Source organism: Ursus americanus, chromosome 15 (assembly GCF_024610735.1).
Source record: "Ursus americanus isolate L20-20 chromosome 15, mUrsAme1.1.p, whole genome shotgun sequence".
NCBI classification, from domain to species: domain Eukaryota; kingdom Metazoa; phylum Chordata; class Mammalia; order Carnivora; family Ursidae; genus Ursus; species Ursus americanus.
The window spans coordinates 1,946,843-1,974,572 of NC_142141.1; the positions used below are offsets into that span (position 1 = coordinate 1,946,843).

At 57.5% G+C, this 27,730-nt stretch overlaps 2 protein-coding genes and 1 long non-coding RNA gene across 16 annotated transcripts; 2 read left to right on the forward strand and 1 right to left on the reverse strand.

Annotated features, from left to right (window-relative positions):
* Nucleotides 1–337: 337 nt before the first annotated feature.
* On the reverse strand, nt 338–12,220 carry LOC148108833 (uncharacterized). Its single transcript, XR_015726824.1, has 2 exons — nt 12,091–12,220; nt 338–976 (listed from the first exon to the last, which is right to left on the reverse strand). It is a non-coding gene; the product is annotated as an uncharacterized LOC148108833 (long non-coding RNA).
* On the forward strand, nt 772–5,726 carry DOK3 (docking protein 3). The gene is made up of 5 exons (XM_045794671.2): nt 772–906; nt 1,873–2,178; nt 4,327–4,426; nt 4,538–4,710; nt 4,813–5,726. The coding sequence occupies exons 1-5, from the start codon at nt 841–843 to the stop codon at nt 5,509–5,511; spliced, it is 1,344 nt and encodes a 447-aa protein (XP_045650627.1). The 5' UTR covers nt 772–840; the 3' UTR covers nt 5,512–5,726.
* Nucleotides 11,647–27,653, forward strand: PDLIM7 (PDZ and LIM domain 7). 14 transcript variants are annotated; one of them, XR_006779195.2, is made up of 14 exons: nt 11,658–11,761; nt 12,717–12,822; nt 16,378–16,529; nt 16,610–16,640; nt 17,109–17,227; nt 17,613–17,633; nt 17,873–18,009; nt 18,171–18,207; nt 19,139–19,224; nt 19,369–19,615; nt 20,559–20,739; nt 26,779–26,948; nt 27,042–27,157; nt 27,307–27,330. XR_006779195.2 is itself a non-coding variant. In XM_045794803.1 (14 exons), the coding sequence occupies exons 2-14, from the start codon at nt 12,727–12,729 to the stop codon at nt 27,391–27,393; spliced, it is 1,431 nt and encodes a 476-aa protein (XP_045650759.1). In that variant the 5' UTR covers nt 11,658–11,761; nt 12,717–12,726; the 3' UTR covers nt 27,394–27,653. The 14 variants fall into 14 exon arrangements, 13 of the variants coding, with proteins under 13 accessions (XP_045651558.1, XP_045650759.1, XP_045650905.1 ...); XM_045794803.1 differs by having other exon boundaries at nt 26,828–26,948; nt 27,307–27,653; XM_045794949.2 differs by having other exon boundaries at nt 19,154–19,224; nt 26,828–26,948; nt 27,307–27,653.
* Nucleotides 27,654–27,730: the final 77 nt, after the last annotated feature.

The window sequence follows — 27,730 nt, forward strand, 5'->3', positions numbered from 1 at the left end:
CACATGACTGTGCCGAGCCTTGAGGACAGGTTCACTGGTGGGGGCCCTTGTGCTCGGTGGGGGGTGGTCAAGGAGGGCCTCCCAGGGGAAGAGGCAGCCCAGTGCTCAAGTGGCATGGTGGTAAGAGGTTCTCTGGATAGACTGGGCTGAGGGGAGGTGGAGGCCACAACAGAGCACCTTGAGTGCAGGCCTGAGGAGCCCAGGCTACACCCCAGGGCAGGGGGGAGTCAGAGGGGTTTGGAATTGGTGGAAAGGACCACAGTGGGCCCTGTGGGGCAGTGGTTCAAAGGGGAGATAAGAGGCTGGTAATGGACAGAGACTGTGAAGACAGAGAAGAGCAAGTGAATGTTAGAAATATTTCCAAGATAAAGACAAGCAGAGCAGGCCTGAGAGGGTACCAACCAGGGCTCAAAAGTAGGAAAGCAAGGAGTTGGCCAGTGTGGCTAGAGGAGGTCCTGGGGCAGGGACAGGGCTGCGGGAATGTCAGATGCCGGGGTGTCCGACTGCCTTGCACAGAGGAGAGGTTGGAGCTTATGACTCACAGCCAGCTGACCCAGGTGCAGGCAGAGGTCAGCTGCCCTCTGGGGCTCTGAGGCCCCTGCCAGGCACACGTGGGCACCTTGGGCCAGCTGGACCCCAAGGAAGAAATACGTGATGTCCCCACCCCCTATCCTAGCTCCTTTACTGAAGACAGGCTCCCCTCCCCCCAGCCCTGCAGCTGCCTCTCTGGACAGAGGGAGGGGGAAGTGGCCAGAAGGGGAAGTGTGAGGAGTTCCCCTCCGGCCTGTCACCAGTCTCCTCGGGCCCTCGGAGTGGCAGTCCTGGGGCCTGGCGGCGGCCATGGAACCTCTGGAGACTCCCATCAAGGACGGCATCCTGTACCAGCAGCACGTCAAGTTCGGCAAGGTGGGGACCCCGGCTGCCAGGCAGCTGCCCAGGACAGTAGGCGTTGGCCCCAGCCTCAGCTCACCAGGACCTGGGAGAATGGGGAAGGAGTCAGGGTGGGGGACGCAACCAAGGTGTTGGGGAGTAGGACGGAGCCCCATTCTCAGCTTGAGTGGGTTGGGCTGAGTGGGCCTTTCTGAGAGCCTGCCCTATTTACTGATGGGGAAGCCAAGAGTGGGAAGGATCTAAGAATCCAAACCTTAGGGCAGGGCAGAGCTGAGAGGCTGGCTACCTGAACAGCTTTCTGCCCTGTGCAGTAGAAGCACCAAGGCCCCTGTAGAGAAGGCCGGGGCTGAGTCGGAGGGGCCCCACCCTGCAGAAGAGGGCTCAGCACCTCCCAGCCCTGTGACGGGACATAGTTGGGGAGTTTACATCCCTCCGCAGGCAGCAGGCCCTGCACCCTCACAGCTCAGCTGCAGCTGCTGCCCAGGCAGATAAACAGTCTGTTTCCTTTGCTTTACGCTATTTGCATGTTTCCTTCCTTGCCACCGTGAGACTGACACCTCCCTCCTGCCTCAGCTCTTGTCCCATCGCCCAAGTGACCTTTTCTTGGGGGGGGGGGGCTTGGGGGCCCCAACATAATGGTAGTGTCAGGTGGTCTGCTTTGACCACTTCAGAGGCATGACCCAGAAGCCCCAACCTTGCGTTTTGATGGCTTTTGAGATATGAGGGCACTAGTCCTCGTAGGGGTCACAGTTAGGCAATTGGTGGGGTGGATTTGAACCCACAGCTGCCTGCCCCAAGCACAGACTCTTCCCCCTGCTGGGCTGGCCCTGGCAGGGCCTCCTTCTCTGGGGCCCTGAGGATCTGGGGGAAGTGGAGGCCAGCCGGGGTGGCCAGGAGCTCTTGCTGGGCAGCTTGTGCTGAGCTGAGCTATAGGGCGAACAGCCACCCAAGAGTCTTTTCCCCCATCCTCGTCTCCCACAGAAGTCCTGGCGGAAGGTATGGGGTCTGCTGTATGCAGGAAGCCCGTCAGGTGTGGCACGGCTGGAGAGCTGGGAGGTCCGGGATGGTGGCCTGGGGCCAGCAGGTGACAGGTCTGCAGGACCCAGCCGACGTGGGGAACGGCGGGTCATCCGCCTGGCTGACTGCGTGTCTGTGCTGCCGGCTGACGGTGAGAGCTGTCCCAAAGACACTGGTGCCTTCCTGCTCACCACCACAGAGCGAAGCCACCTACTGGCCGCACAGCATCGCCAGGAATGGATGGGCCCCATCTGCCAGCTGGCCTTCCAGGTGAGCATAAGACGGGTGGTGGGGGGCGCCTGGGTGGCTCAGTCGTTAGATGTCTGCCTTTGGCTCAGGTCATGATCCCAGGGTCCTGGAGTCGAGCCCCGCATCAGGCTCCCTGCTCAGCTGGAAGCCTGCTTCTCCCTCTCACACTCCCCCTGCTTGTGTTCCCTCTCTCTCTGTCAAATAAATAAAATCTTAAAAAAAAAAAAAAAGACACATAGGCAGGGCATCCAGGGGCCAGAGGTGGGCCACCTGATCCCCAACCTTGTTCATCTCCATGCTCCCTCACATCCTGTCACTCAGCAAGTACCTGCCAAGTACCCACGAGCCTTTGGGGCAATAGCCCCGAAGTCCACAGAGCGAACCTCAGATGGCCGTTCATGCTGTGGAGAAAATGAAAGCTGGTGGGACCAGGCGTGAATGGCAGGATGTTAGATGGGAAGTCCTCTCAGGAAGGGACAGTGAGCTGTGAGTCCTCAAGGACAAATAAGAACCCACCAGTCAAAGATCTGAGGCAAGAGTGACCCAGACACTGAGGTCTGAGGAGTGTCTCGAACAGAGGGAGCAGCATGGGCAAAGGCCATGGTGTGTTAAAGGGACAGAAAGGCCAACATGGCTGGAGGGTAAGGAGTGGGAGGGAGCCCAGGAGGACGCAAAGGTGGAGAGTTTGGTGGGAGCCAACTGAAACTACTTTGGGCCACATTCAGAGTTTGGGGTTTTATTCTGAGTGAAAGGAGATGCTTTTGAGAGGGGGTTTCTTTGGGGCGCCAGGGACTGAGAGCTCTATGATGGACCAAAAGGAAATGAGCCTAGCAGTTCCTCAAAAAGTTAAACATAGAGTTACCATATGACCCAGCAATTCCACTGGTAGGTGTATACCCAAGAGAATTGAAACAGGTGTTCACACAGAACTTGTAGGAGTATGCTCAGAGCAGCAATAGTCACAATAGCTCAAAGGTGCAGACAACCCCAATGTCTGTTAACTGATAAATACACCAAATGTGGTCTATCCATACAACAGAACAGTACTTGACCATAAACAAAAGAAGAATGAGGTAGTGATACATGCTAACACCATACATGAACCTGGAGAACATTGCGCTAAGTAGAAGGAGCCAGACGCAGAAGACCACATGCTAGAACCGCTCTGTTTGTGTGCGACGTCCAGCATAGACAAATCCACAGGGACAGAAAGCAGCAGGTGCTGGGGGGGCTGGTAGTCACTGCTAACGGGTTTCCATGTGGGATGATGAAAAAATTCTGGAACTGGATAAAGGTGACCATTACACAGTCTTGTGACTATACTAAAACCACTGAATTACACACTTTAAAATGGTGAAATGGTAAATTTTATGTTCTGTATTTTACCACAATATGTTTTTTAAGATTTTATTTATTTATTTATATTTATTTATTGATTGATTGATTTATTTATCTATCTATCTATCTATCTATCTATCTATCTATCTATTTGACAGAGAGAGAGGGAGAGAGTGAGAGATCATGAGCAGAGGCAGAGAGCCCAACACGGGACTCGACCCCAGGACTGTGGGATCATGACCTGAGCCCAAGGCAGACACTTCACTGACTGAGCCACCCAGGCGCCCCTGCCACAATATTTTAAAGTAAAAAAAAAAAAAAAAGGAAATTGACAGGAGCAAGGAGACCAGTGGCTGAAGCTGCTGCAGTGGCCCTGGCCATGCTACTGTGGGCCAGGATGGTTGCAGTGGAGGTGCTGATAGGGCTCCAAGGATGTGAGGGGAGATGGTGAAAGAGGCCTGGAGAAGGATGGAGAAGCCAGTTCACTTGCATGTCCCACCCCTGAAGCTCCTGCACCTTTAGCACTCCAAGCTGTAAGGGACACAATACACAGGGAGACCCTGGCCAAGACAAGTGCAGTGGGGACCTCCTCATGTGTGCTGCTACTTTACAACTCTCGGCACCCTCAAAGGGGTGCTGGGGGGCCACAGGTGGGGAAACAGAGGGGTCTCTGTGGTCGTGCAGTGTGTCAGGGGCAGAACTGGAAGTAACACCCTGGTCCCTGGATGTTCTTGCTTGGCCTGGAGTCCTGGGTTACTGGCCCCAGGGAAAGGATGTGGAAAGAAGATCGAGGGGGAGGGCTCTAACTTCTGACCTTTTTTCATTCTCCAGGGCACAGGGGAATGTTCCTCAGGCCCAGGGGAGGTGGAAGCTTCCAAGAGGGGTCTGGTCCCCATGGAGGAGAATTCCATCTACTCCTCCTGGCAGGAAGGTGAGTCAGGGAGGTACGGGGACAGCCTCAGCCGTCCTCCACCCAGGCCTGGGACGTTTGGGGGACCCATGCGGGCTATACCTGATACCCTTGCCACCCTCCTGCCTGCAGTGGGCGAGTTTCCAGTGGTGGTGCAGAGGACCGAGGCTGCCACCCGCTGCCAGTTGAAGGGGCCCTACCTCCTACTGCTAGGCCAAGACACCATCCACCTCAGGGAACCCTCCAGCCCCCAGGCCCTCTACACCTGGCCCTACCGCTTCCTGCGCAAGTTCGGCTCTGACAAGGTGAGGTGCAGGGAGTGCCCTGCTGGGAAGGGTGGCAGGTGGAGGGGTGCCTAGTTTCCTCCGCTGCTAACCCACCCATACCACCCTCAATCCTGTGTCCAGGACGTGTTCTCCTTTGAAGCTGGACGCCGCTGTGACTCGGGTGAGGGTCTCTTCGCCTTCAGCAGCCCCCGAGCCCTCGACCTGTGCAGGGCCGTAGCCGCTGCCATTGCCCGCCAGCGGGAACGGCTGCCAGAGCTGGCTGGGCCCCGGCCCTGTCCCCTGCCTCGGGCCACCTCCCTGCCCTCACTGGACCCACCGGGAGAGCTGCGGGAGGTGCCCCCGGGGCTGGAGACTCCCAGCTCCTGGAGGGCACGCCTGGCTGAGCCTGGCCCCCAGAGCCTGCCCCCACTGCTGAGCCCAGTGCCCCACGATGAGCCAGTGTCTGGGCTCTATGCATCAGTGTGCAAGCGGGCCAGTGGGCCCCCAAGCAATGCCGAGCACCTCTACGAGAACCTATGCGTGCTGGAGGCAGGCCCCGTGCTGCCCAGGGAGAGGGACCCTGAGCAGGAGGGTCCCAGCCGCCGCAGCCCCCTGGCCAGCCCCATCTACCACAACAGTGAGGACCTGGGCTGGCCGGGCCCTGCACACGACAGCAGCCTGGAGGCCCAGTACCGGCGGCTTCTGGAACTGGAGCTCGGTGACAGTGATGAAGCCGGGGGCTCTGGCCGCCCCAGTGCTCACACGGGCTTCAAGGCCAAGCTGGTGACGCTGCTGAGCCGTGAGCGAAAGAAGGGCCCAGCCCCCTGTGACCGGCACTGAAAGCTCTGTGTGGCTCTGCGACAGGAGAGAAAGGCGCTCTGATGTTCCTGGCCCAGGGCCAACAATGGACATCCGGGACACAGCCCTGCCTCCACTCTGGCCTGTGGGGGTAAGGCGGGCAGGCCAAGGAGGACCCCTCCTGTGCCCCGCCGCCCCCAGCCCCCCTGTACAGTGTACAGATTTGCTGGAAATAAACCTCCCAGCGCTGCTCTTGGCCCCACCTTGTGGCACGTGGTGTACAGCTCCTCCCTTCGGCTCTTGGCAGCGGCCTTCACCGAGGCACACAGACACACAGACCCTCACTCCCATGCACCCAGCACGCACCAGGGCCCAGTGCTGGGTTCCAGGGATCCATATAACCTGGACTTGACCTCTGCGACCGTGCGTTCAAGTCCACTTGAGCAGATGGGTGGGATGCAGATAATGATGGCCCATGGAGTCAGTCCTGTGCAGCAAAAATGACGGCGACAGTAAGGCAGGAGGAGAAATTGGGCTTGCCTACGGGTGAGGTGTCCTCTGAGTTAAGTGTGAAGGACAGGCGGAGCCTTACCAGGTGGGCAGCAAGCCCCAGGTCTTTCTGCACTGGCCCAGAGATGAAGGGAAAAGCACGGGGCTGACGGAGTTGGTGGCCAAGCCTGAGAGGCCTGAGCACCCTGCGGTGAGCTTGGTCTCACCCTCAGCAGAGAGACAGGGTCAGATTATGGAAGGAGCAGTGTGCAAAACAAATTTGAGGGAGCCCAACTGGTGACCAAGTAGCCTGAGCGGGGGAGGAGGTAATGGGTGGGGGTGAGGGAAGGGCAGGTGGAAGGGACTTCAAAGATTTGCACAACCAAAATACCGCCTGCTTCCCACTAAGACTCAAAACTATGCAGACACTTCTGGGGAACCTTGGGCCTCAGTGTCCTCAACTGTCAAGGATAAAGTTCAAATTACTTACCAAGCATGCATTCATTCCTTAGAGTTTTACTGCCTGCCTCCTCTGTGCCAGGCACTGGGGACATAGCCATGCTCAAGACAGCGAGGTCCTGTTTTTGTTTTTTTGTTTTAGAGAGAGAGAGTGTGTGAGCGGGGCGCGAGGGGGCGGGCGGAGAGAGAGAATCCTAGGCAGGCTCCATGCTCAGCACGGAGCCCAACACGGGGCTTGATCTCGTGACCCTGAGATCGTGACCTGAGCCGGAACCGATGTTCAGCCAACTGAGCCGCCCAGGCGCCCATGATTCGGTGAGGTTCTGTTCTCAAGGACCTCACATTCCAGAGGGAAATAAAGCAAGTGTCTTGAAGACTTTGGTGCCCTCACACTACTCCTGTCACCATCCCTGAGGCCTCCATGCACAAAAGCAGCATGCCCCCAAGAACCTTGCCCCCCTTATGCTCTTGACCTCAACTCTGCCTTGGCCACCCATGCCATCGGCACATCCTGAACCTCTTCATGACAGTGATGATCCCTCTCCGCAATCTCATTTCCAAGCATCCACCTCTGGCCGCCTCCTTTGCTCCTTCCAGCCCACTTCCTCTGGCATGGCCCATAAAGCTCCTCTCCAACCACACTGGCCTACATGACCCTTTCCTTGCCGTCTGTGCAGTTGCTCGCCGCAACGCCATCCTCGTCCCACTTCGATTCTTTGCTCCGCCGATGGGGCAACCCCCTTGTGCTCCTCTCCTCTTCCATCTTATTTGTCTGGCAAAGTGCCCAGCCTCGGAGGAACCCAACTCCCCTCCATGCCTTCCCCTTGGCAGCTGCCCATGGCCAGAGACATTCACACAGCCAGGCTGACCACATTCTCCCGCGATGTGATCTCAAAACTCAGACAGGCTCTCCAGAGAGATCCTACATCCCAAGACCTTCTCACCTTCTCCTCTTCATCCCCACTCATTCTCATCTCGAAGGTATCCTGGAGAGATGGCAGTGGACAGCAGTGAGCCCCCTCAGCCTCCCACCCTTCACTGGCCAGCGCACCAGCAGCTGCACCGTGTCCGCCCTGCCCTGCAATGACAGAAGCGTCTGCTCCCCAACCCGCATGCTCTGACCCCAGCTCCTCTCCCCTCACAGCTTGGCAAAGAGCTGTCCCCTCTCCTCAGCCCATGAATTCCACCATCACCATCATCCTTTCCAGCCACATGCAAACATGCTCCAGAATTTCACATCTTTAAGGGAAACCTTTGATCTCACATTCTGCTTCAGCCACCTCCCCGTTCCCTTTTCCCCTTCACAGTGAAACTCCTCAAAAGAGTTGTTGATTACTTTCATTTCCACTTTCTCCTATTCTCCCTTTAGCCAACCCAAGTCTCCCCGTGGGCCCCACTGATCCATTACATCGCTCTTATTAGGGTCACCAACCTCCTTGTTCCCCAAAACAAAAGCAACGTGGTCTCCCCAACTTCTCAGCAGCATTTGACATCCCTCCCTAAAACACCGTCTTCACTGGGTTCTCCCTCTCACAGATCTCTTCTCCCCAGCCTCTGCCAGCACCTCGTCTGCCAGAGTTCTGCCTGGGGCTTTGGCCTCAGACACAGTGTAGCTCAACCCTGGCTGCACACAGAATCACCTGGAGCCTTTTTTAAAATGTCCACACCTGGGGCTGAGGTTTCATCAGTCTAGGTGGGGACTGGGCACCAGTGCCCAGTTTTTCAATTTCCCAGGTGATTTCAGTGTGAGTCCAAGGTGCAGAACCATTGCTGGAAGTGAGCCGATTCTGTCTCCAGATTCACAGACCACCTAAATGCTCACGGCCCCCACAGGTACATCTCAGCACAGACCTGTCCCCCTGAAGTCCAGATTTAAGAATCCAACCGCACACTAGATTCTGAATGTCTGAAAGACATCTCCAAATGCAATGTATGAAAGGAGGCTATGGGCAGCGGGTGCTGCCCAGTGCTGGCTGCAGAAGGAAAAGCCTGGAAGGATGTTAGATTTAGGGGGAGGTAGATGTCAGCCCCGCTGATGGGTCGGGGAGGGGGGATGTCTTCCCTGTGACAGGGAAAGTCTTCCCATGATCAGTCAGGCTGCCTGCATAAAGCAAGCTAAGGCCAGGATGCTCCCCAGTCCAGCTGGCTGCAGCAAGGACCCCGTCACCCCACAGTGGCAAGCCAGCCCTTGACAGTTCAGCAAATCCCAGGACACACTGAAGGTTACCCAAAGAATTAGGGTCATGGCCAGAACTGGAACCTAGGACTCTGGGTCTCTGTTCTGGCATGCTTTTTTATTACAAATCTAAGCCTCTTTGCTTTACAGCGATTTTTGTGAGATTCCAACCAGTCTATAAAAGAGAAAGTCTTTGCAAATCTCCAGGATTCTAGGGCCCCGCCTTGGAGCTGCACTTGTCCTAGACACTAGGGGGCTCTGTGTCCTAGCCTGGGGCCTGTTCCTCCCCTTGGGCTGCCTTTGCGAGGAAACATTGGTGGCTTCATCCAGGCCTAAGCCTTGCACAAGCCAAGGAATGGGGCCCTGGAGTCCTGTGCTGGAGGATTGCCAGGACCCCCAGGCTGCCACTTGTTCCTTTACTCATTTGCTGTTTCACTTTCTCGATCCTTCCTTCATCTATTCATTCACATCCACTGTGTACAAACACTGGGGAAATGGTGGACGAGACAGGCAAATCCCTGCTCTAATGGGACTGACATTCGAATGAGGACAAAGGGCAATGAAGAAACAAGCACCTAATATAATGTCAGATGGTGCGGTTGTGCTATGGTGGACACAGTCAGATGACAGTAAGTTCTTTGGGGAAAAATAGAACAGGGTAAGGGACTAAGTGCCCAATGCGAGTGACATGTCAAGGGGCTACTGTTTTAGATAGGGTGATCAGGGAAGGCCCCTTGGAGGAGGCAACAGCTGAGCAAAGATCTGAACAAAGTGAGAGAGCCTATTGTTTACGTATCAGGGGAAACTCTTCGGAGCAGAAGGAGCTTCAAGTGCAACATCTCTGAGGCAGCAATGTGCTTGATGTGTTGCAGGAACAGTGAGGAGGCTGGAGTGGCTGGGGTAGAGCGAGCAAGGATGGGAGCGGTGGGAGGTAGAATCAGCTCATTAATGTCATGTACATCGTGAGGACCTTTGTTTTATTTCAAGTGCACCATGAGCCCACTGGAATGCTAAAAGCTGAGGGTGAAGTGGTGCGACTTCCGCTTAAAAAATATCACAGCTGCTGCGTGGAGACTCTGGAGTAGGTAAGGTTGGAAGCAGGAAGATCTGTCAGGAGCCTGTTAAGGTGTCCGGGCACAAGACAACTGGCTGGGACAACAGTGGCAGCAGTGACTAGATGTGGGACATATTCTGAAGGTGAAATTTGCAGAATTTAGGGTATAACAGAGAAAGGAAGGGTAATGTCATAGTTTTTACTGGGTCAGGTGGATGAATGGTGATGCCATTTCCTAAGGTGAGGACGAAGTTAGGGAGGTGGGAAATCACAAGTTTAAATTGGGATATGATGAGGTGAGATGTCTAGTAGACCTCCAAACAGAGGTTGGATGGGATGTTGGATAGTAGAGCCTGGGGTTTGGGGGTGGGGAGGTCAGGACTGGACAGATAACCTGGGAGTCCTTGGCATGTAGGTGTTATTGATAGTCACAGGACAAGATGGGGTCCCAGCGAATTAATGTAGTCAGGGAACATTTCATGGCCAAGGTGGGCGGCAGAGGCAGAGCTGCCAAAGGAGGTGGAGAAGAATAGCCAGTGGCAGGAGGAGGCATGAAGCCAAGCGCGAGGGGGAGGACACCTGGACCAGTGCTACTCCCAGGCAGGATAAAAGGAAAGCTAACAAATCACCACTGACTTGATAACTTGGAGGTCACTGGAGACCCTGAGAAGAGGGAATTAATTTAGAGGACTGGTGGAAACAACAGCCTGACTGGAGTGAGTTCAAGAAAGAGCAGGAGGAAAGCAAGTGCAGACAGGGCTATAGACAACTCCTCTGAGAAATTTTACTCTCAAAAAGAATAGAATAGGGGGCGCCTGGGTGACTCAGTCTGTTGAGCATCTGCCTTCAGCTCGGGTCATGATCCCAGGATCCTGGAATTGAATCCTGCGTTGGGCTCCCTGCTCAGCGGGGAGTCTGCTTCTGCCTCTCCCCCTGACCCTCCCCGCTGCTCGGGCTGGCTCTCTCACACGCCCTCTCTCTCAAATAAATAAATAAAATCTATTTTTAAAAAAAGGAGTAGAAGAACAATAGTTGGAGGGGAGGTGGGGTCAAGAGAGGATTTCTTTAAAGATGACTCTTGCAGTGGTCTGTGTAGTGAGGAAATGATGTACAAGAAGAGAGCGATGTGATGATGGCAGAGGGGGGCACAGCAGCAGCCATGCCCTAGGAGGAGCTGAGGGGTACACGCCTCTTCACTCAGCCACACGCTGCCATTTCTGCTGTTTCCCCTGCCCGCTGTGCTAGCTGCCCAGGATGACCACTAGGGACAAAGTGGGGACTCTGACACCCTTGCTAGAGTCACCCTGTTACATCCCCACTGCAGGCGCTGCCTTCTCTGGAGTGGGGTACCAGGCAACACACCATTTCAACAGTGTGGAGTCATTACAGGACAGAGGGCTGTTGGCTGCCTGGGGTCAGGCTCAGAGCCAAGCCAGGACCCCTCCAACTCTGTCCGCTCCTGCCATTATTTTCTGCCTTCTGTAGAGGGTTCTACAGACCTAGCTGCAAGATCCTCTGTCCCCACCTCAACTGACTCCACCTCGAGGTGCTCCACACCCGCAAGTCCCTCCGATTTAGAAATTCGGGAGACGCCGATGGCTTGCACCTTATGCCAAACAATGCCTATCCTCACGATGGACCTGCAAAGCGAGTATTATCGTCCCATTTTTCCGAGGAGGACACTAAGATTCGGGATATCCAGGTCTGTTTGGTTTCGAAGGCCGCTTTCTTTCGGCTCCGCCAGAGGATGGCGCAAGGGGCTGGGCGAGCTGCTAGCGGGCTCCTAGACGAGGCGACCTGCAGCCCAGACCCCGCCCAGACCCCGCCCAGGCTCCGCCCCATCGAGTGGTCCCGGGCAGGCCCGGCCTTCCAGCTCAAAGCAAAACGGGATTTCGTGATTGGGCGGGGCGGGCGGAAGGCTTGGGTGGGGCTTCCCAGTCGTAGAGAGGCCGCTCGCGGGCGTGACGTTGACGGGGCGTGGCCTCTGGCTCCGCCCCCTTCCGCGGGCTCAAAGCGGACGGCGGCCGCGGGGGCGGGGTCAGAACACGGGTGGCCGATCCCAGCGCGGCTCCTTGGGGCCAGCCACCGAGCAGCGCCTCGGCGGGGCCGAGCAGGTACTGGCGACCGCGCGGGGCATCTCGGGCTGGGCCAGGCTGAGGGCAAGAGCCTTCTGGGGACCACGGAGGGTACTGGGGTCGGGGCCAGCGCTGCGCTTCCTCTTGCGATCCTGGGCCCCTGCCCCCGCCCCCGCCCCCGCCCCCGCCTTCCTGCGGCGAAGCCGGCTGCGGCAGGGCCGATTGGCGCCTGCGCTGCTTCCTGCGCCCGGGACTCGGCCAATGCATGGGGCCCGGGCGGAGGACGGGAGAAACTGAGTCACGTCGGGATGTTACTAGGCCTGTATGGGAGGCACCACCCCAGCTGGGCTCCAGAATGAATCCCCTACCTGGCCACGCTTTGGGGTCCTAGTCCTCACCGATTTCCATAGGGGCTATGGCCCCGCCCGGTCGCCCCCAGCGTCCGGGAGTCCTCATCAGCCCCGACCCGTCCGGGAATGGCTAGGACTCGCTCCAGCCGCCTCCCTTTCCACCCCTCCCCCTCGCGTCCCGAGCCCCCGTGTGCTCCGCTGGCTCCGCAGTGTCAGCTTACACGCCTTATATAGTCCGAGCAGGCTTCAGCGCGGCCTGCCTGTCGGGACCTGGGGGCGGGGGAGAGGAGCGCCGGCCCCTGACTCACCCGCCGTCTGTCCGAGGCTTAAGGCTGGCTTGGGGGGAGGCCGTGTCAAATTAGCCCTGCGGCCCATTTCTGAATGAAAAGAACCTCAACACTGAATGAGGGGAACTCTTCATCATCCCAGTCCCCGGGGGTGGGGGGTGTTACCTCTGCCTTTCCAGAGTGAGGTCTGCCAGCCAGAAACCCAGCCACACCTGACAAGGTGCCCGCCTCCCAGTGCCCTGGCCGAGTTCAGCGGCTGCTCGTGTCTGCCTGGCACCAGTCCAAGGCTAGTGTCCAGAGCTGGGCCTGCCTGCACACCCACCATGCTGTCCACTCACCTTTTTTTTTCCTCCCAAGAGCAGGCACCATGGAGTCCTTCAAGGTGGTGCTGGAGGGGCCGGCACCTTGGGGCTTTCGGCTGCAGGGAGGCAAGGACTTCAATGTGCCCCTCTCCATCTCCAGGGTGAGCCAACGTTGGGGGAGGGGCTCCCCCAGTAGTCTTTGGGTGCTCAGGCCTCTGGTGGGTGATGGGAGGAGTCTGAGCTGGAGGTAGCCAGGTCCAGAGATGTGGTGAACACGCCCCACAAAGACTCCCAACTAGGTGGGTACTGGGAGAGGAGCAGCTACGGTTCCCCAGCACTGCCCTGTACTTGATGCCATTCCACAAAGCTCCTGGGGCCACCTTTGAGGCCCGAGGGGGATGCCCATTCTGCGGGAAGGGAGCCTGAGGTCTCCGGGAAGTATCTAAGCTGCTTGAAGGAGCAATGCTTGGAGCGAGGCCCCAGTCGGGGCACTGACTGCAGAATCTCACTTCAGCCTCATTGCCACCCAGGGACTAGCAGTTGTCATCCTGTTTTTCCAGATAAGGGAACTCAGAGCTCAGAGAGGTAGAGGGGCCTTTACAGTGATTCCTTGGCAAAGCAGGGATTTGAATTCAGGCACTGGGATGGTCTGCAGTTGGGTGGGGAGAGGGGGCACTTTCCAGCCTTTGAGAGATTTCTCCATCTTCACCCATTGGTTCTATTCAGGATGCAGTGGCCTCTGATCCAAAGCGGGGGAGTGGGATGGGGCTCTGGGGTTCTAACTTCAGCTCCTGAGGGCCTGCCCTGGTAGGGGCGGAGCTGGGGGCTGGCTCCTCCCTGTGGCAGGGGGATTGCCTTATAAGCCCAAGAATGCAACCCCATGCTGGGATGGCCAGCTGGTGACTAGAGTCCACAGAGCTGAAAAAAGCTGAGGTCTGAACCCCTAAGTGCCACTGGTGGGCCTCTCAGCTGGTGACCACGAGGACATGGCTCCAACTGTAGGGTCAGTTGTAGGACACAAAGAGGGTGCCCAGAGAGAATGAGGCCAGCCCTCGGACTGGTGTCTGTGGCCTGGGGGTCAGGAGGGGGCGGGGACTTCCTGCCCCCACATCCGCATCTCCAGAGAGGCCCACCCAGGCGCCCACTGGGCAGGCAGCTGTTGGCAGGAAGCCCAAGGCAAGCACAGCCTGGAGGGGGCCAGAAGGTTGTCCAGGCACTGCCCAGCCTGAGAGGGGCCCCAAGGCCAAGTCTGTCTACGGGAGTTGGGCTTGGTGGCCGGGGCAGGTGGGTGGACACTGTTCTTTCCAGGGACCTTTCCATGGGGTTCCCCTGGAAACTGTCCTGCCATCTGGGTAGCTTAGGTTCCCCTACTACACAAACCCACCCCTCCACAATTGTCAAGCCTTGGTAGCCCTGGAAACGTATTCTATAGCCCCCTCTCTGGGAAAGTGCTAGCCAGTGTGGCTGGGGAGCGGTAGGCCTTGGCTGGGCTCTGAGACTCAGTTCTTCATTGATGAGGATGGGCAACATAATAGCCTGAGGGATGGACTTTAAGATGTGGCCTGTTGGGGGCACTCTAGGTCTGAGCTTAGTAGCCCCAGCTGTGGGTGGGGCCATAGGCTGAGTCCAGCACTGGAGTTGGATCTAGGCCCTGGTGGGTGGGCGGGTGGGGTGGTCTTTTCTGAGCTGGGCCAGCCCCTCCCTCTCCCCTGACCCCAGGGAGGAGGGAGGGGCTAGGCTGGCTATGGGCCCAGGCCTGGGAGATGAGGTAATGTCTGAGACTTGGGGGTTGGGCTGCTCATTAGAGCCCTCAGGCTGACTCACCCCCACCCTATTGCAGTGTCCAGCTCTCTGGCTTTCCCCCTCCTTGACTCCTCAGGCCTCCTTGCTTCTCTTTCCAGCCCCCCACCCCACACCCAGGGTTTTCTCCTGCTTCCCTCTCCACCTCTTGGACTACTCTATCCCTCTGGTGCTTCCTGTCCTCCTCACTCAGGAAAGGAAGTAGTCCCTAAATCCCCACTCCTCACTGGGAGCCAGCTGCTCCTGCCTACCCCCAAGACCTCTACCTCAGGCTTAGCCCACACCTCCCAGGAGCCAGCTTGTGTGGGTAGGGAGTGGCTGGACCAGGTTTCCCTTCTACTGACTCACCATGACCTTGAGTAAGTCACTTCCTTTCAAGGGTGTCCCTTCTCTATGCTCGTTATAGGGGGTCGTTGGATTAAACTGAAATCAAGAGAGGAGATCTAGGCCCCAGACCCAGCCAGGGGTTTAGGGAGTTGTAGGTAGGCTGACCTCTGAGTTGGGTCCCAGCACTCAGCAGAGGTAGCCTAGTGTAGTGAAGCCTTGGGGTCAGTGGCAGACCTGGCCTTGCCTCTTGCTACCTGAGCAGCTTGAGGCAAGTTACATAAACTCTCTTTTTTTCCCCCCGTGTGTAAAATGCATGTAATCTCAGACTTCACTCTACGGGTTGTTGGAAGATTCAGTATTAGCACGTGACAGTACTAGGTTCTCCATAAATGTCAGGTGCTCATCTTACCATTTAGCAGATGAAGGAGGCACCCAGCTGTCTTGCCCTTCTAACCTCCCAAGCATGAAATAGAGCCAGCTCTCCCTTCTTGCCCCAGTGCTGCATCTGGTCTCTCTGCCTTCTGCATATCTCTCAAGAACCTCCTACCTCCCTTCTCCCTGCCTCAACTCAGTCTGTGCATCAGCCCTCCTGAGGAGCCTTGCAGTCATACCCCCAACCTGTGAAGTGTGAATTGGCCTTCCGGCACTTCCCCATAGAAGTGTACTTAGTGCCACACCCCTTGCCAGATGTGCAGGCAGCTCTGTGGGCTTAGACCCACGAACAGCTGCACCACCCCTTTCTGAGGGACTAGAGGGCTGGGAGCGCCCAGTGGGGTTTGTCAGGGTTACCTCTATCAGGGCTCTGGGAAATACCCCACAGGGGCTTTCAAAGAGCTGATAGCCCCTCCTAACCTCAAGGCCAAGTCCTGGTTTCTTCATGACAGTCTCAGTTCATGCTGTGGTGACCATTACTGCCAGCCCACTATTACCCCTCCTTTGCCACAGGAACCAGAGATTCCCAAGGCAGAGCCCAAAGGACTGGGGAAGAGGGTGATGTGGCAGTTGAAGGCTTCGGGGTGACACTCATTTACAGCCCCAGCTGACACCTTGGGCCCCTTCAGTCACTTCATGGGGTACCTGGAGATGATGGGGGTCCTATCCCTGGCTCTCAGAGGGTCCTGGCAGATCCCTGCAGATGGCCGCAGGACAGGGTGCTGGGAGTGTAAGAGGGCAGTGAGAGCACCTAGCAGTGTCCTGGAGGAAGTGGCCATATGCACAAGCCAGCAGGTGGGTGAGACAGCCTGGGCAGGAGGCCAGCAGGGGGCTCAAAGGCTGTGGTTGGAGCTGAGAAGCTTGGGGCTTAACCTGAAGGTGGCTGTTTGGTGACATCACAGCAGTTCTGCACGGTGGGGAGGAGGGTCATGGAGGTGAACAAACAACTAAATAAATAGGGCGATTGGGGTGTTTGTGAAGTTCAGATGAACCCCACCCTCCCAGATTGTTTTACTGTTCCGCAGCTGCCCCGAAATACGTGGAATGAAGAAGCCTCTGCGTTCTAGAAGTGGGGCAGCTTAAACAGGGTTGACTAATGTTGGCCTCAGTTTGGGCTGCAGAGGCTTGCGCCCCCGTGACCTTGCATCTCTCCACAGCTCACTCCTGGAGGCAAAGCTGCACAGGCAGGCGTGGCTGTGGGTGACTGGGTGCTGAGCATCGATGGGGAGAATGCAGGGGGCCTCACACACATTGAAGCCCAGAACAAGATTCGTGCCTGCGGGGAACGCCTCAGCCTGGGTCTCAGCAGGTACAAGGGCCCTGGCCTGCCTGGTGGGTGGGGGCGCCCTCAGGCTTGGCCTGCTGTTACCCCTTCCCCTTCCCCTCCAGGGCCCAGCTGGCTCAGAGCAAACCACAGAAGGTAGGCCTAGGACATCTGAGCAGGACATCTGGGCGGTGGGAGGGGTTGGATTGGACTGTTGAGCTGACTAGCCCTCCCCCGAAGCAAGGAGCCTTGATACCCCTATCCCTGGCGGGAAGTAGAGGGTGGGGGCCAGAGCTGGGAGAGTCTGGGAAACTGGGAGTCGGGCTGGGAGCTGCCGCACGGTCTGGGCACCACGCATGTCTGCCTGTCTGTCCGCTGCCTTCCGCTGGCCTGTGCTACAAGTCGCGTGCGTCTGCCCTTTGGCCCGCGCAGGCTGAGATCATCCCTCCCACAGGGGCCCCTTGAAACCTGAGTTCGACCCCCACCGGCCCCGCCCCCATGCCTCCGGTCAGATGTGTGGGTGTGGGGCTGGAGCACCCCTGTCCTCTCCACGCCAAGGGGGCATCCCCCTCTGGCCCAGCGTCCCCGCCCCTGCCTGCCCTGCCCGGCTCTGTCTCTGCCCAGGCCCTGGCCCCTGCCGCGGACCCCCCGCGGTACACCTTTGCACCCAGCGCCTCCCTCAACAAGACGGCCCGGCCCTTCGGGGCGCCCCTGCCCGCTGACAGCGCCCTGCAGCAGAATGGGTACGTCGGTCCTGCCCACCCACCGCCCACGCCCACACCATCTGTCAGAGGCCCCACGCCCCCGCTGCCCGCTGCTGCTCAGTCTGCATTGCGCCCAGCCTGGCTGGAACCGTGCGGCAGCGACCCCTGGCGGCCGGGGCAGGGCTGTAGGCACTGGGCCTCTCTGAGGGTGTGGCTCTTGCCCAGGTATTGCCCACCTGGGCACTCTGAGCCAGGCGACGCCCCCCAACTGGTGGCCCGGGGTTGGGGTGTGGTGTCGGGCGACTGAGCCCCAGACACTCAGTGCAGCCTTGCCCCTGGCTACTCTGACCCCTTGCCATTTTTCTTCTTCCTTGTGTCTGTCCCTTTGTCCCTTTATTTGTCCATCTGTCTATTTCCTTCACAGGTGCAGACCCCTGACAAGTCAGTGAGCCCCCTCTGCCTGTCCCTTTCTTCCTTCTTTTTGGCATTCTGGGCGGTGGCCCCTCCCCACCCTAGCTGCCCTCCTTTCCTCTCACTTAGCTACCCTCCCCCCCTCACCCTTCAGGGTCTGGGCCTTGCCTTCCCCACTCTCCCAGCACCATAACCCACATGCACCAATCCTGGGAGGGGCTGCCCCCACTGCCCATCCCCTGCATGAGGTTCTGAGCCACGCCCTCCCCACAGACAGCCGCTCCGGCCGCTGGTCCCAGACGCCAGCAAGCAGCGGCTGATGGAGGACACGGAGGACTGGCGGCCTCGGCCCGGGACAGGCCAGTCCCGTTCCTTCCGCATCCTTGCCCACCTCACGGGCACCGAGTTCAGTAAGTGCCAGCCCAGGGCAGGGCGGACTCTCCTGCTGGCCCCCAGCCTGGGCCTGGGCTCAGCTGGAGCCTGCTCTGGTGCCCTGTGACCTTCTGCCGGGGCCCAGGGCTGGGGTGGCCCTCTGTCTTCTCTTGGTCAATGCCTGCCTCTGCCCTCTCAGTGCAAGACCCGGATGAGGAGCACCTGAAGAAATCAAGGTAAAAGGACGGGCAGTAGCCCCTCTTTCTCACCTCCTGCCTCTCCTATTCCAGCCACCGCCCTGTGTCTGCTCCTGAGGGTCCCCAGCCAGGGCTCTCTGTTTTCCTTCCTTCTCCTTCCTTCCTTCTTCCCTTCCATCTTCCCTCCCTTCCATCTCTCCTTCCTTCTACTTCCCCCTCCTTCTCTCTCTGCCCCCCAGGGAAAAGTATGTCCTGGAGTTGCAGAGCCCACGCTACACCCGCCTCCGGGACTGGCACCACCAGCGCTCTGCCCACGTGCTCAACGTGCAGTCGTAGCTCGGCCCTCAGCGGCCGGCTGCCCTCTCTGCCTCTCTCTTTCTGTTCCTCCCACCCAGGGCACCCCCTTTGGTCGCTGCAGCTTCCGCCTACCTCACCCCCTCCTTTTCTGCCCCTGGACCGAGCCTCCTGCTGGCCTGGCAGAGGGCCTGGCTCTGTCTGACACTGCCTTCCCTCTTTGCCCTATGGTATTACTCTCTGCCAGGTCTGTGCTGGCTGAAGCATGGAAATAAACATTCTCAGCCCTGCTTCCTCTGCCTCTGCCTTCTATCTTTGTGGGCTTGGTTTGTGTTTTGGGTGTGGGGGTGTTAGATGGTTCAGACCCAGTGTGGGCCATGCCAGTCTGGGTCTCAATGAGGGGTGGTACCTGGCAAAGGGGGCCCTGCCGTCAGAGCGAGACCTCTGGGATGAGGAAGCCCCGAGAACTGCCTCAGAAGGGAGAGTGCCCTGCTCCACCCCCCAGCCCTGTATGACAGACCTGCCAGCTGGAACCTGGCTAGAAGCTGCCCTACTCACACCTACCCCGTGGGGCCTGGAGTCCAGCCCAGCAGCTCTCACACACCCAGGCATCTCCCATGGGGCCAGCAGGACCAAGGTTGGGGGTGGGGCCACACCAGGCACCTCAACCATACAGGGCCTTGAATGGCAGATCTTGCAGCCAGGTGCCCAGGACAGAAGTCCCAGCCCCAGCCTCAGCTACACCCCAGGAACCCTGGCCTGGTGAGAGAGAGTGGGCTTGAGCCTGGGAAAGGGTGGGTAGCTTACAGGGGCATGTGGGTGGTGGGGAGGGCCTCCAAGCTGCCCTGGGCTCAACCCCCTGACCTTTGGGGTCCCTGGACACCTCCCTGGAGCCACTTTCCTTAGCCCCGGCAGGCCCTACCACCCCCAGCCCCACTAGCCGCCCACCCTGGGCTGTGGACCCCGCATTTGCTGAGCGCTACGCCCCGGACAAGACCAGCACAGTGCTGACCCGGCACAGCCAGCCAGCCACACCCACGCCTCTGCAGAACCGCACCTCCATCGTGCAGGCAGCCGCCGGAGGGGGCACAGGAGCAGGTGGTGGCAACAATGGCAAGACTCCTGTGTGCCACCATTGCCACAAGGTCATCCGGTGGGTGGCCCTGTCCCTTTTCCTACTCTGGCCTTTCCCATCCTAAAGCCTGGCCCTGGCATCTTTCCAACCTCTGCGCCCCCAACTGTCTCCCCACTCACCTCACCTGTCACTGTGGGAGGATAAGGATTCAGTTCCCAGTTGCGGCGGGGGCAGGGACCTGGCCTAGGTCCTCAGATTCTGCATCCTGCACCCCTCCCCCCACCCCACCACAGGTCAGCCTCTATCAGTGTTTGTCCTGCTGACCTGGAGGAAGTGTCAGCAGCACACTCAAGCCGCACCCCTAGGATGGCCACTCTCTGGGTCAGGAAAGGCCTGCCCCTCCCAGCCCCTCTGCTCTCCCTCCTGTTCACTTGGTCTCTGCCAAACCTCTGCTCTCAGAACAGACAGGCCTGAGGCTCCTCCCTCTCTCCACTGTTCCCTAGGGCCCAGCAGGGTCACACAGCACCCCCGGAGTCAGCGTGAGAACCTAGTTCTGAGCGCTGGTCCCGCACTGCTCTTGACTCCCGTCAGCTCTTAGGCTCTTCTTTAGACATTCATGTGGGACCCCCTCCCCAGGCCAGATGGACTAGGCTAGTGGGACAGAGTGGGCACCAAGGTCGGCTCAAGTACCCACTGGTCTTCAGAGCCGATGGGCACTCTGGGCCTCCTGCCCCCAGGGCAGCAATTCCTCTGGCTTGTCTCATTAGGCCCGGGTCAGCGGCCCCCACCTAGTGAAACCCTCCCCCTCATCCCAACACTGCCTGTCACCGTTTCTTGTCATCAGAGCAGTGCAGCTTCATCCCTGTGTCATCACTTGGGTCACCTCCCAACCCAAGCCTGTTTCTCCTTTATTTGGAAAATGGGGAGAATGAATTTCCCTTCAAGGCTTCAGGACAAGCATTCAGTAAGGTTACACAGAATTGGCGGACACTCCCTCTCACTGCCCTCGCCTCCCCCTCAGGGGCCGCTACCTGGTTGCGCTGGGCCATGCATACCACCCCGAGGAATTTGTGTGCAGCCAGTGTGGGAAGGTCCTGGAAGAGGGCGGTTTCTTTGAGGAGAAGGGTGCCATCTTCTGCCCACCCTGCTATGATGTGCGCTATGCACCCAGCTGTGCCAAGTGCAAGAAGAAGATCACAGGCGTGAGTGGGGCTGGTGGGTGGGCAGGGCAAGGGGGGGAGGGCGAATCGGACCTGTCAGCATGGGAGAGTACTGTGGAGGAACTCTTAGGCCTGGGGGCTCTCTCCTCAGGAGTCCTGGATCCCCAGCATCTTAATAGACAGGATGCCATATTAGCCTCATTTTGCCTTAGCCAAGATCCTCTTCACCAATGACCAAAGTCCTGCTCAGAGGGGCCCAAGCGAGCAGGAGTGTTGCAGGTTTCCCTGGCTCTCTGGAAGTGGAGCATTCCTGTGAAAACCTTCACAAGCCGAAATGGCGTAGTGAAGAAGCAAGAACTGTTAATTTATATGGAAGAAAATTTGAGTGTTCCCAGACCCAAACAGTAACCTCATGTAGGCTTTTCTGGTACCTTAGGACGCATCTTGCTAACAGAGGCACCAAGTAAATTGACATAAAGCGCAGACGCCCACCGACAGGGCTCAGAGCTGTGGCGGCCTGGTGCCGGGGCGCACCTGGTGCCGGGCGCGGAGCGTGGCTCCCCAGGAAGGAGCCGGGCGCGGCCCCTGCTCAGTAAGGGGTGTGTGCCGCCTCTATAAGGGCTCACTGCAAAACAAATACTGAACGCTCTTTTTCACTTTCACATCTTTTTTTTGTAAAAGCAAAATTCCTTTTCAGATTTCTTTCAGTTAGCGGGTCTGTCATAAAAGTGAGCGGTATATCGTTAACTTTTGGAAAGCAGGAGATATGTGTATCGGCTCAAACACTCAGAAAGCCCGAGCAGCACTAGCTTCAGGCCCAGTTCAAGGCGGGTCCTGAGATCATGAGGACTTTGTCCACCACTTGCCGCTGTTTCCGTCTGTGTTGGCTTCGTTCCCTGCATACTTTTCCCTTAGAAGGCGGCAGAGATGACACCGCAGTAGCTCCAGCATTACCTGTCCCCAGCTTAGCGCTACAAAGAGAATAGGAGCACCCCGTGCCAGCTGACGCATCACGGGTCCCAGTGCTGATGCTCATTGGAATAGCTTGTGTCACATGCCCATCTCTGGCCTCCAGCCGCAGGACTCAGATTAGCCGGGCCTGGGTGACACCCACCGGAGCAGGGGTCAGGCGGGCCCACCTGCACCACAGACAGAGTGAGGGAGGATTGGTTCCCCAAAATAAAACAAGATGACCTTACCCGAAGAGGGGAGGTCCACGTGGATCCTCGTGGCTGTGTCAGTGGGGTTGCAGTCAGCGGCAGTAATAAAACCTCACTACAGAGATTTCAGCAGGAGGGGTTATTTACTCCAGTCACAAGAATTCCAGGGCTAAAACAGCAGCTCAAGGGTGCCTTTAGGCTTTTCCTGCCTTTGGTTCCGAAATCCTTAGCATGTAGACCCTTGTCCCCAACCCTCTCATACCATGGTTACCCGAGGACTACTTAAGCCCCATGCTTTACATTCTTGTTGCAGGAGGGAAGGAGAGGGAAAGGCCAAATGGCATTACTTTAACAAGGTTTTGCTTTTGACTCTGGAAGAAAAACCAGGAACTTGCATCTTTCCCTCAGTGTTTGGACTTGTTATCCTCTGAGCACCTGGGCTGTAGGGGAAGTTGGCAAACCCGGTATCGTAGCCTTCATGTTCCATGAGAAGAAGGCAGAAAGGAAGGGGGTCATGACAGGCTTTGAGGAGGCTGACCCACAGTGTCTGCCACCTCCAGTGCACGAGACGACAGAAACTTTGAAGGATAATTCACCACGCCTGGAGGGCATAGGACTATGGAATGCCAGAGCCAGAAATCCAGACAGAAGTTTGTGATTCAAAATCCTGTTCTTCCCACTGAGGCTAAAGACGTGGCAGACCCTGGCCGTGTTTTCTGCAGGGCAGCCCAGCTGCCAACGGGAGCCAGGCTTGGGACTTGGCTCGGTGTGTCAGGAGCACAGAGTGACGGGCCATCTACCTTCGCCCGTTCGTTCTGTTTATTTGTGGACAGTGTGCCGGATAGTGTGCCCCATGCCCAAGGATGCCTCATGAGGGAACAGGTTTGGGCCCTGCCCCCAGGAGCTCATACTAAGTGGGGAGGACTCAGAGGGTATCAGGTGGTCAAGGATGCAGCTAGAGGAAAAGGGGGCAGAACTGGCAAGGTGGAAAGCTAACGGGGTTCGTGTCACACATATGTGGAAACTGAAGCCCAGAGAGAGGCAGAAACTGCCCAAGGCTGCAGAGCATGAGGGCTGGGCTGGAGCAGCCCCGGGCACCGTTGACTTCCAGCTTGGGCTCTTCCTGACATTTCCTGCTTCTCCTTATTTCTGGATACAGAGGCAGAGCTGCCAGATGTGGCCAGATAGTTCTGTGGTGATGTTCATTTTAGTAAGGATTACCTTGACCATGAGCGGTAGAAAATTCAAAGTAGCGGCAGTTTATTGCCCACCTAAGAAAGTCCAGGGGTGGGCAGTCTGGGACTAATGGGCAGATCTAGGTTTCTGTATCTTGTTTCTTGGCCATTGTCAGCACAGGCTTAACACTCTTAGTCCAAGATGCCTCATGAGCCTTGGCCAAAACTGCCGTGTTTCAGACATGAAACGGGAAGGAGGAAGGGGAAGAAGGGATGGAAGGCCCATGGCAGCCATCTTGAGAACATGCTGCCACCCAACCCTGATGCTTCCGTCCCATTGGCTGGATCTCAGTCACATGACCATAGTCCCATGACCATACTGAGCTGCAAGAGAGGCTGGGAAAGACAGTCTATTTGGGGCAGCCATGTACCCAGCCAGAAAGGGAGATTATATCAGTAGATAGGAAGGGAGAATGGATATTATCAGAGTCTTTGTCCTTGTGTTGACAGTCTGTGTTGTGGGGTACGTACAGTGTGGGGGGTGTCCAGCCTCACAGTCCTATAGGAAGTCAGTGTGGGATTCCCATCTTCTAGATGAGGGAATTTTGCCCCAGATCACAGTCGTTTCCCTGCCTGCTTGGGCCACACCCCATTGGGCTGTTCTAAGAGAATGGGCTAGATCCCAGGACCTTTCTTGAGCTGGGCGTCTACAAATTAAGGCCCTACTGATCGATGACTGCTCTGTCTGCGTTACACTGCAGTCTTGTCCTGCTGCACCCCTGTCCTGAGTGGACAGGGTTATCACCCAGGCCACAGATGAGGAGCCAAGCTTAATAGGGCCTGGCTGGCTCCCAGGTCCTGGAGTAAGCCTTGGGTGGCAAACCCTCTCCTGCCCCAGCCCAGGCTAATGTTCCACAGAGGCCCAGGGACCCTTAGCTTCCCCTCTTGCAGGGACAGGGCCTGACAAACTCTGGGAAGCCCCCACCTCACCCTGGGAGAAAGTGGGGGGAAGCTTACCTCGCCAACCTGTCACAGGTTCAGTTTCCGTCTGTGCCCAGAGCTCAGAACTCTGCCTGCCCTGGGACATCAGTATGCAGCATAGGGAGAGAAACCGAGGGCAATCAGATTGTTTCAGTGGAGTTGGAGGGAAGCTGCACAGCGCGAGGGACACATTAGAGGGGACCTGCCCAGGTTTGGGAGCCCTCAGAAACCCTGTGCTTTTTAAGGGTTACCTCTCACCACTTGGCCCTCTCCAGTGCTACAGCCATGTGGCCCATCTCATTTTGCCAGTTGCTGTTTCCCTTACCACAGGGCCCTTGCACAGTCTGTCCTCTCTGCCAGGAATACTATTTTAGCACCCTCTTTACCTTGCCCCTTCTCATCTGGGACTCCTAACATTTCCTCGGGAACACTTTCCCTGATACCCACCCTTTCCACCAGACCAAGTCCCCCACAGTTTGCTCACTATTCCACAGTCCTCTTGTCCCATCTTTTCCCCAGGTGTGAACTCCATGGGCTGGGACCAGGGCTGGTCTGCTTTATACTGTGCTCCAGATAGAGGAGGTGATCAGTAAATGTTTGAAGGAATGGATAGAAGTGGCCTCTAGGCTGAACTTTAAAAATGAATAGGAATTAGCTTGGAGAAGGATCAGGAGAGAACACTCCAAGCAGAAGGAATAGCTTGTGTCACAAGGTAACACCCGGGAAGGGTGCAAGATGAGGTGGAAGAGGTGAGTGGGGGCTGTGTTAGGAGTTGGGAGCTGGGGCTGATGAGGTCAGCCGTGCTGCAGCAAGCTTCCTCTGGGCAAGGGGAGACAGCTGGAGAAGGGAACAGGCTGCTGGGGCCCGGGTCAGGACAGTGGAGAGGGGAGAGGCAGACATATTTAGGAAACTAGGGCATTAAATACTGATAACTGGCTTCCAGGTTCTTCTGAATACCGGCAGAAAGCTGCCTCCCCGCTCACACACACACTGGACTCTGCTCTGGGCTACCTACGCTCTTGCCCAAGCCCCCTGTCCCACCAGCTCGCAGCCAGGTTCCTTCCCCTGGAGGCTTTGTCCACTTCTTGAAAAGAGGCAGCACCAGGCAGTGGGAAGAGCCAGCTTTGGCGCTAGCTAGACTTGGGCATGAAACCCATTTCTGCCGTCTGTTGACTCTGTGACCTGCTGCAGGTCACTTTCCCTGGGCCTCACTCAAATGGTGGCAGACACTTCCTGGCCAGGGTGGTTGTGAGGCATATGTGAGATGTGACAGAGGTGCAGAGGGCGCCCACAGGCCGTCGGAGACCCAAGATGCTGCCCACGTGTCCTGCTTGGTCTACGTGTGCATTGTAAATTAATGGGCAATATTTGAAAATCAGATTTCACTTTAACACCTAGATTTCAACCTGAGCCTTCTAGGCATTCCTGCATGAACTGCTCAGTGCCATCCCTACAGGCAGAAACAGGCACTCCCCAACAACACCTTGCCCTGTGGAGTATACTGCCGGGCCCCAGCAGGCACAGGGTCTGGGACCCCCAGCTTCAAATGTGGGGCCATCCTTAAAACCTGCAAGGGTGGGATTAGGTTCCCAGTTCACAAGAGAAGCAACCAAGTGTCAAGAGAAGGTAATGCCGTTGGCCAAGTTAGCCAGCTAAGCAGCAGGGTCTGGTTGGACCCCCAGATCTGACCTACCTTGAGGCCCCACACTGCCCTCTGCCCGCTCTAGATCTGAATGCTGCTGGCCCTGGTTGGCCCCAGGGGCCCCAGGATTGACAGTCTGGGCCCGGTGACAGCACAGACCCTTCCTGCGCCTCGGCCTCGTCCCCAGGACATTTGTTGACGAGCACCCACAGGAGTGGGCACTGCTGCAGTGTATGAGCTACTAGAACAGTCATGTTCCGTTCCCTCCCGGGCCTTACATTTGAGCAGGAGGAAGGGAGGAGAGGGAATGCTAAGCAATAGACACAGTAAGTAAATCACCTGGTACTGTGTCAGTAAAAGCTGGTGAGGGATGAGAACAGAGTTAAAGGTATTAGGAATGTGGCACTGGAAGAGCAGATTGGAAGTATTAACTGGTGTTGTCAGAACAGGCGTCTGGAGAAGGGGACATTGGAGCAGAAACTGGAAGCAGTGAGGTGTGAGACTTGGGACATACCTGGGGTAGACAGTCTGGGCAGAGGGGACAGCAGGTGTGAAGCCCCTAGACCGGCATGCCTGGTGCATCAACCATGGCCAAGAGGCCACGTGGGGAGAGCAGAGGGTACAGAGGCCAGAGGGAAATGGAGCATAGGCAGGGATTCAAGCAGAGGGGAACGTGGACTCGTTTAGCTTGACATCCATCTCTAGGGGCAGAAGGAGGAGCTCAGAGGTGAGTTTTGTGCAGTCATCCGGGCCAAGGATGCCCGAGGCTCCCATCCTGCATCAGGGAGGCAGTGGGAAGTGGTCAGGATCTGGGTGCATGAAGGTGGACCCAACAGGGGTTCCTGGCCGCCTTGGTGTGGTGTGTGAGAGAAAGAGGGGCATCTCAGCTGAGCAGATTCGAAGGATGGAGTTGCCGTCAACTGAGCTGGGGACAGCTGTGGGAGAGGCAAGTTTGGGGTACAGAGGTGAGGAGCCGAGCTTTGGACGTGGCAAATCTGAAAGGCGTAGTGGCCATCCGTGGGAGATCGCAGGGCTGGAGGTAGAGCGGGAATAGGGGGTGTGCAGATGTAACATTTACCATGGGAAGGAAGAGGGCCCACGGCCAGCCTTCCTGTGTCCCCAGCTCTGGAGAGGAGGGGCCAAGCTGCCCGGTGACTGTAGCGTCCTCCTAGGAGATCATGCACGCCCTAAAGATGACCTGGCACGTGCACTGTTTCACCTGCGCGGCCTGCAAGACGCCCATTCGGAACAGGGCCTTCTACATGGAGGAAGGCGCACCCTACTGCGAGCGAGGTATGGGGGCCAGGGCAGGGGGGCACAGGTAAGGGGTGGGGTGTGGGGCAGGTGAGAACCCAGGGCCCCTTTCCTCTCTGCCTCCATCCTCAGACTATGAGAAGATGTTTGGCACGAAATGCCGGGGCTGCGACTTCAAGATCGACGCAGGGGACCGCTTCCTGGAGGCGCTGGGCTTCAGCTGGCACGACACTTGCTTCGTGTGTGCGGTGAGTGCCCACCAGCGTGGACTCGGGTCCTGCCCCCTCGTCCTGTGTTCTTTGTCAGCCTCCCTCCCACTCCCTGCCTCTGGAATTCATGAGAGGTTGGGAAGGGGACTCTCCTGCCACCCCCCAACCCAATGTGGCTTGACCCTCAGATATGCCAGATCAACCTGGAAGGAAAGACTTTCTACTCCAAGAAGGACAAGCCCCTCTGCAAGAGCCACGCCTTCTCCCACGTGTGAGCCCCTCCCACCCATGGCTGCCTCGTCCAGCCCAGCCAGAGGGAGCTCCCATTCCAGAGTCCTTGCCCCAGGTTTCTGGATAGGGCTGGCAGAGGTCACCCCAACCCCAACTCCCGGCCTGAGCCTGGGGTTCCCTGGGCCCTGCCCTGTCCCCTCCATTTCCCCCCACTCCCTCCACCACTGTCACACACTGGTGCTGGCCACACCAGCCCTGTTCACATCCAGAGCCACAATAAACCTGTACGCAGCTGTGTCCTGCACGTGCTTCTGCCTGTGCGTTAGGAAGGGTGGGATGTGAGGCCCACAGCAGGGTGGGGATTAAGATGGGTTTTCCCAG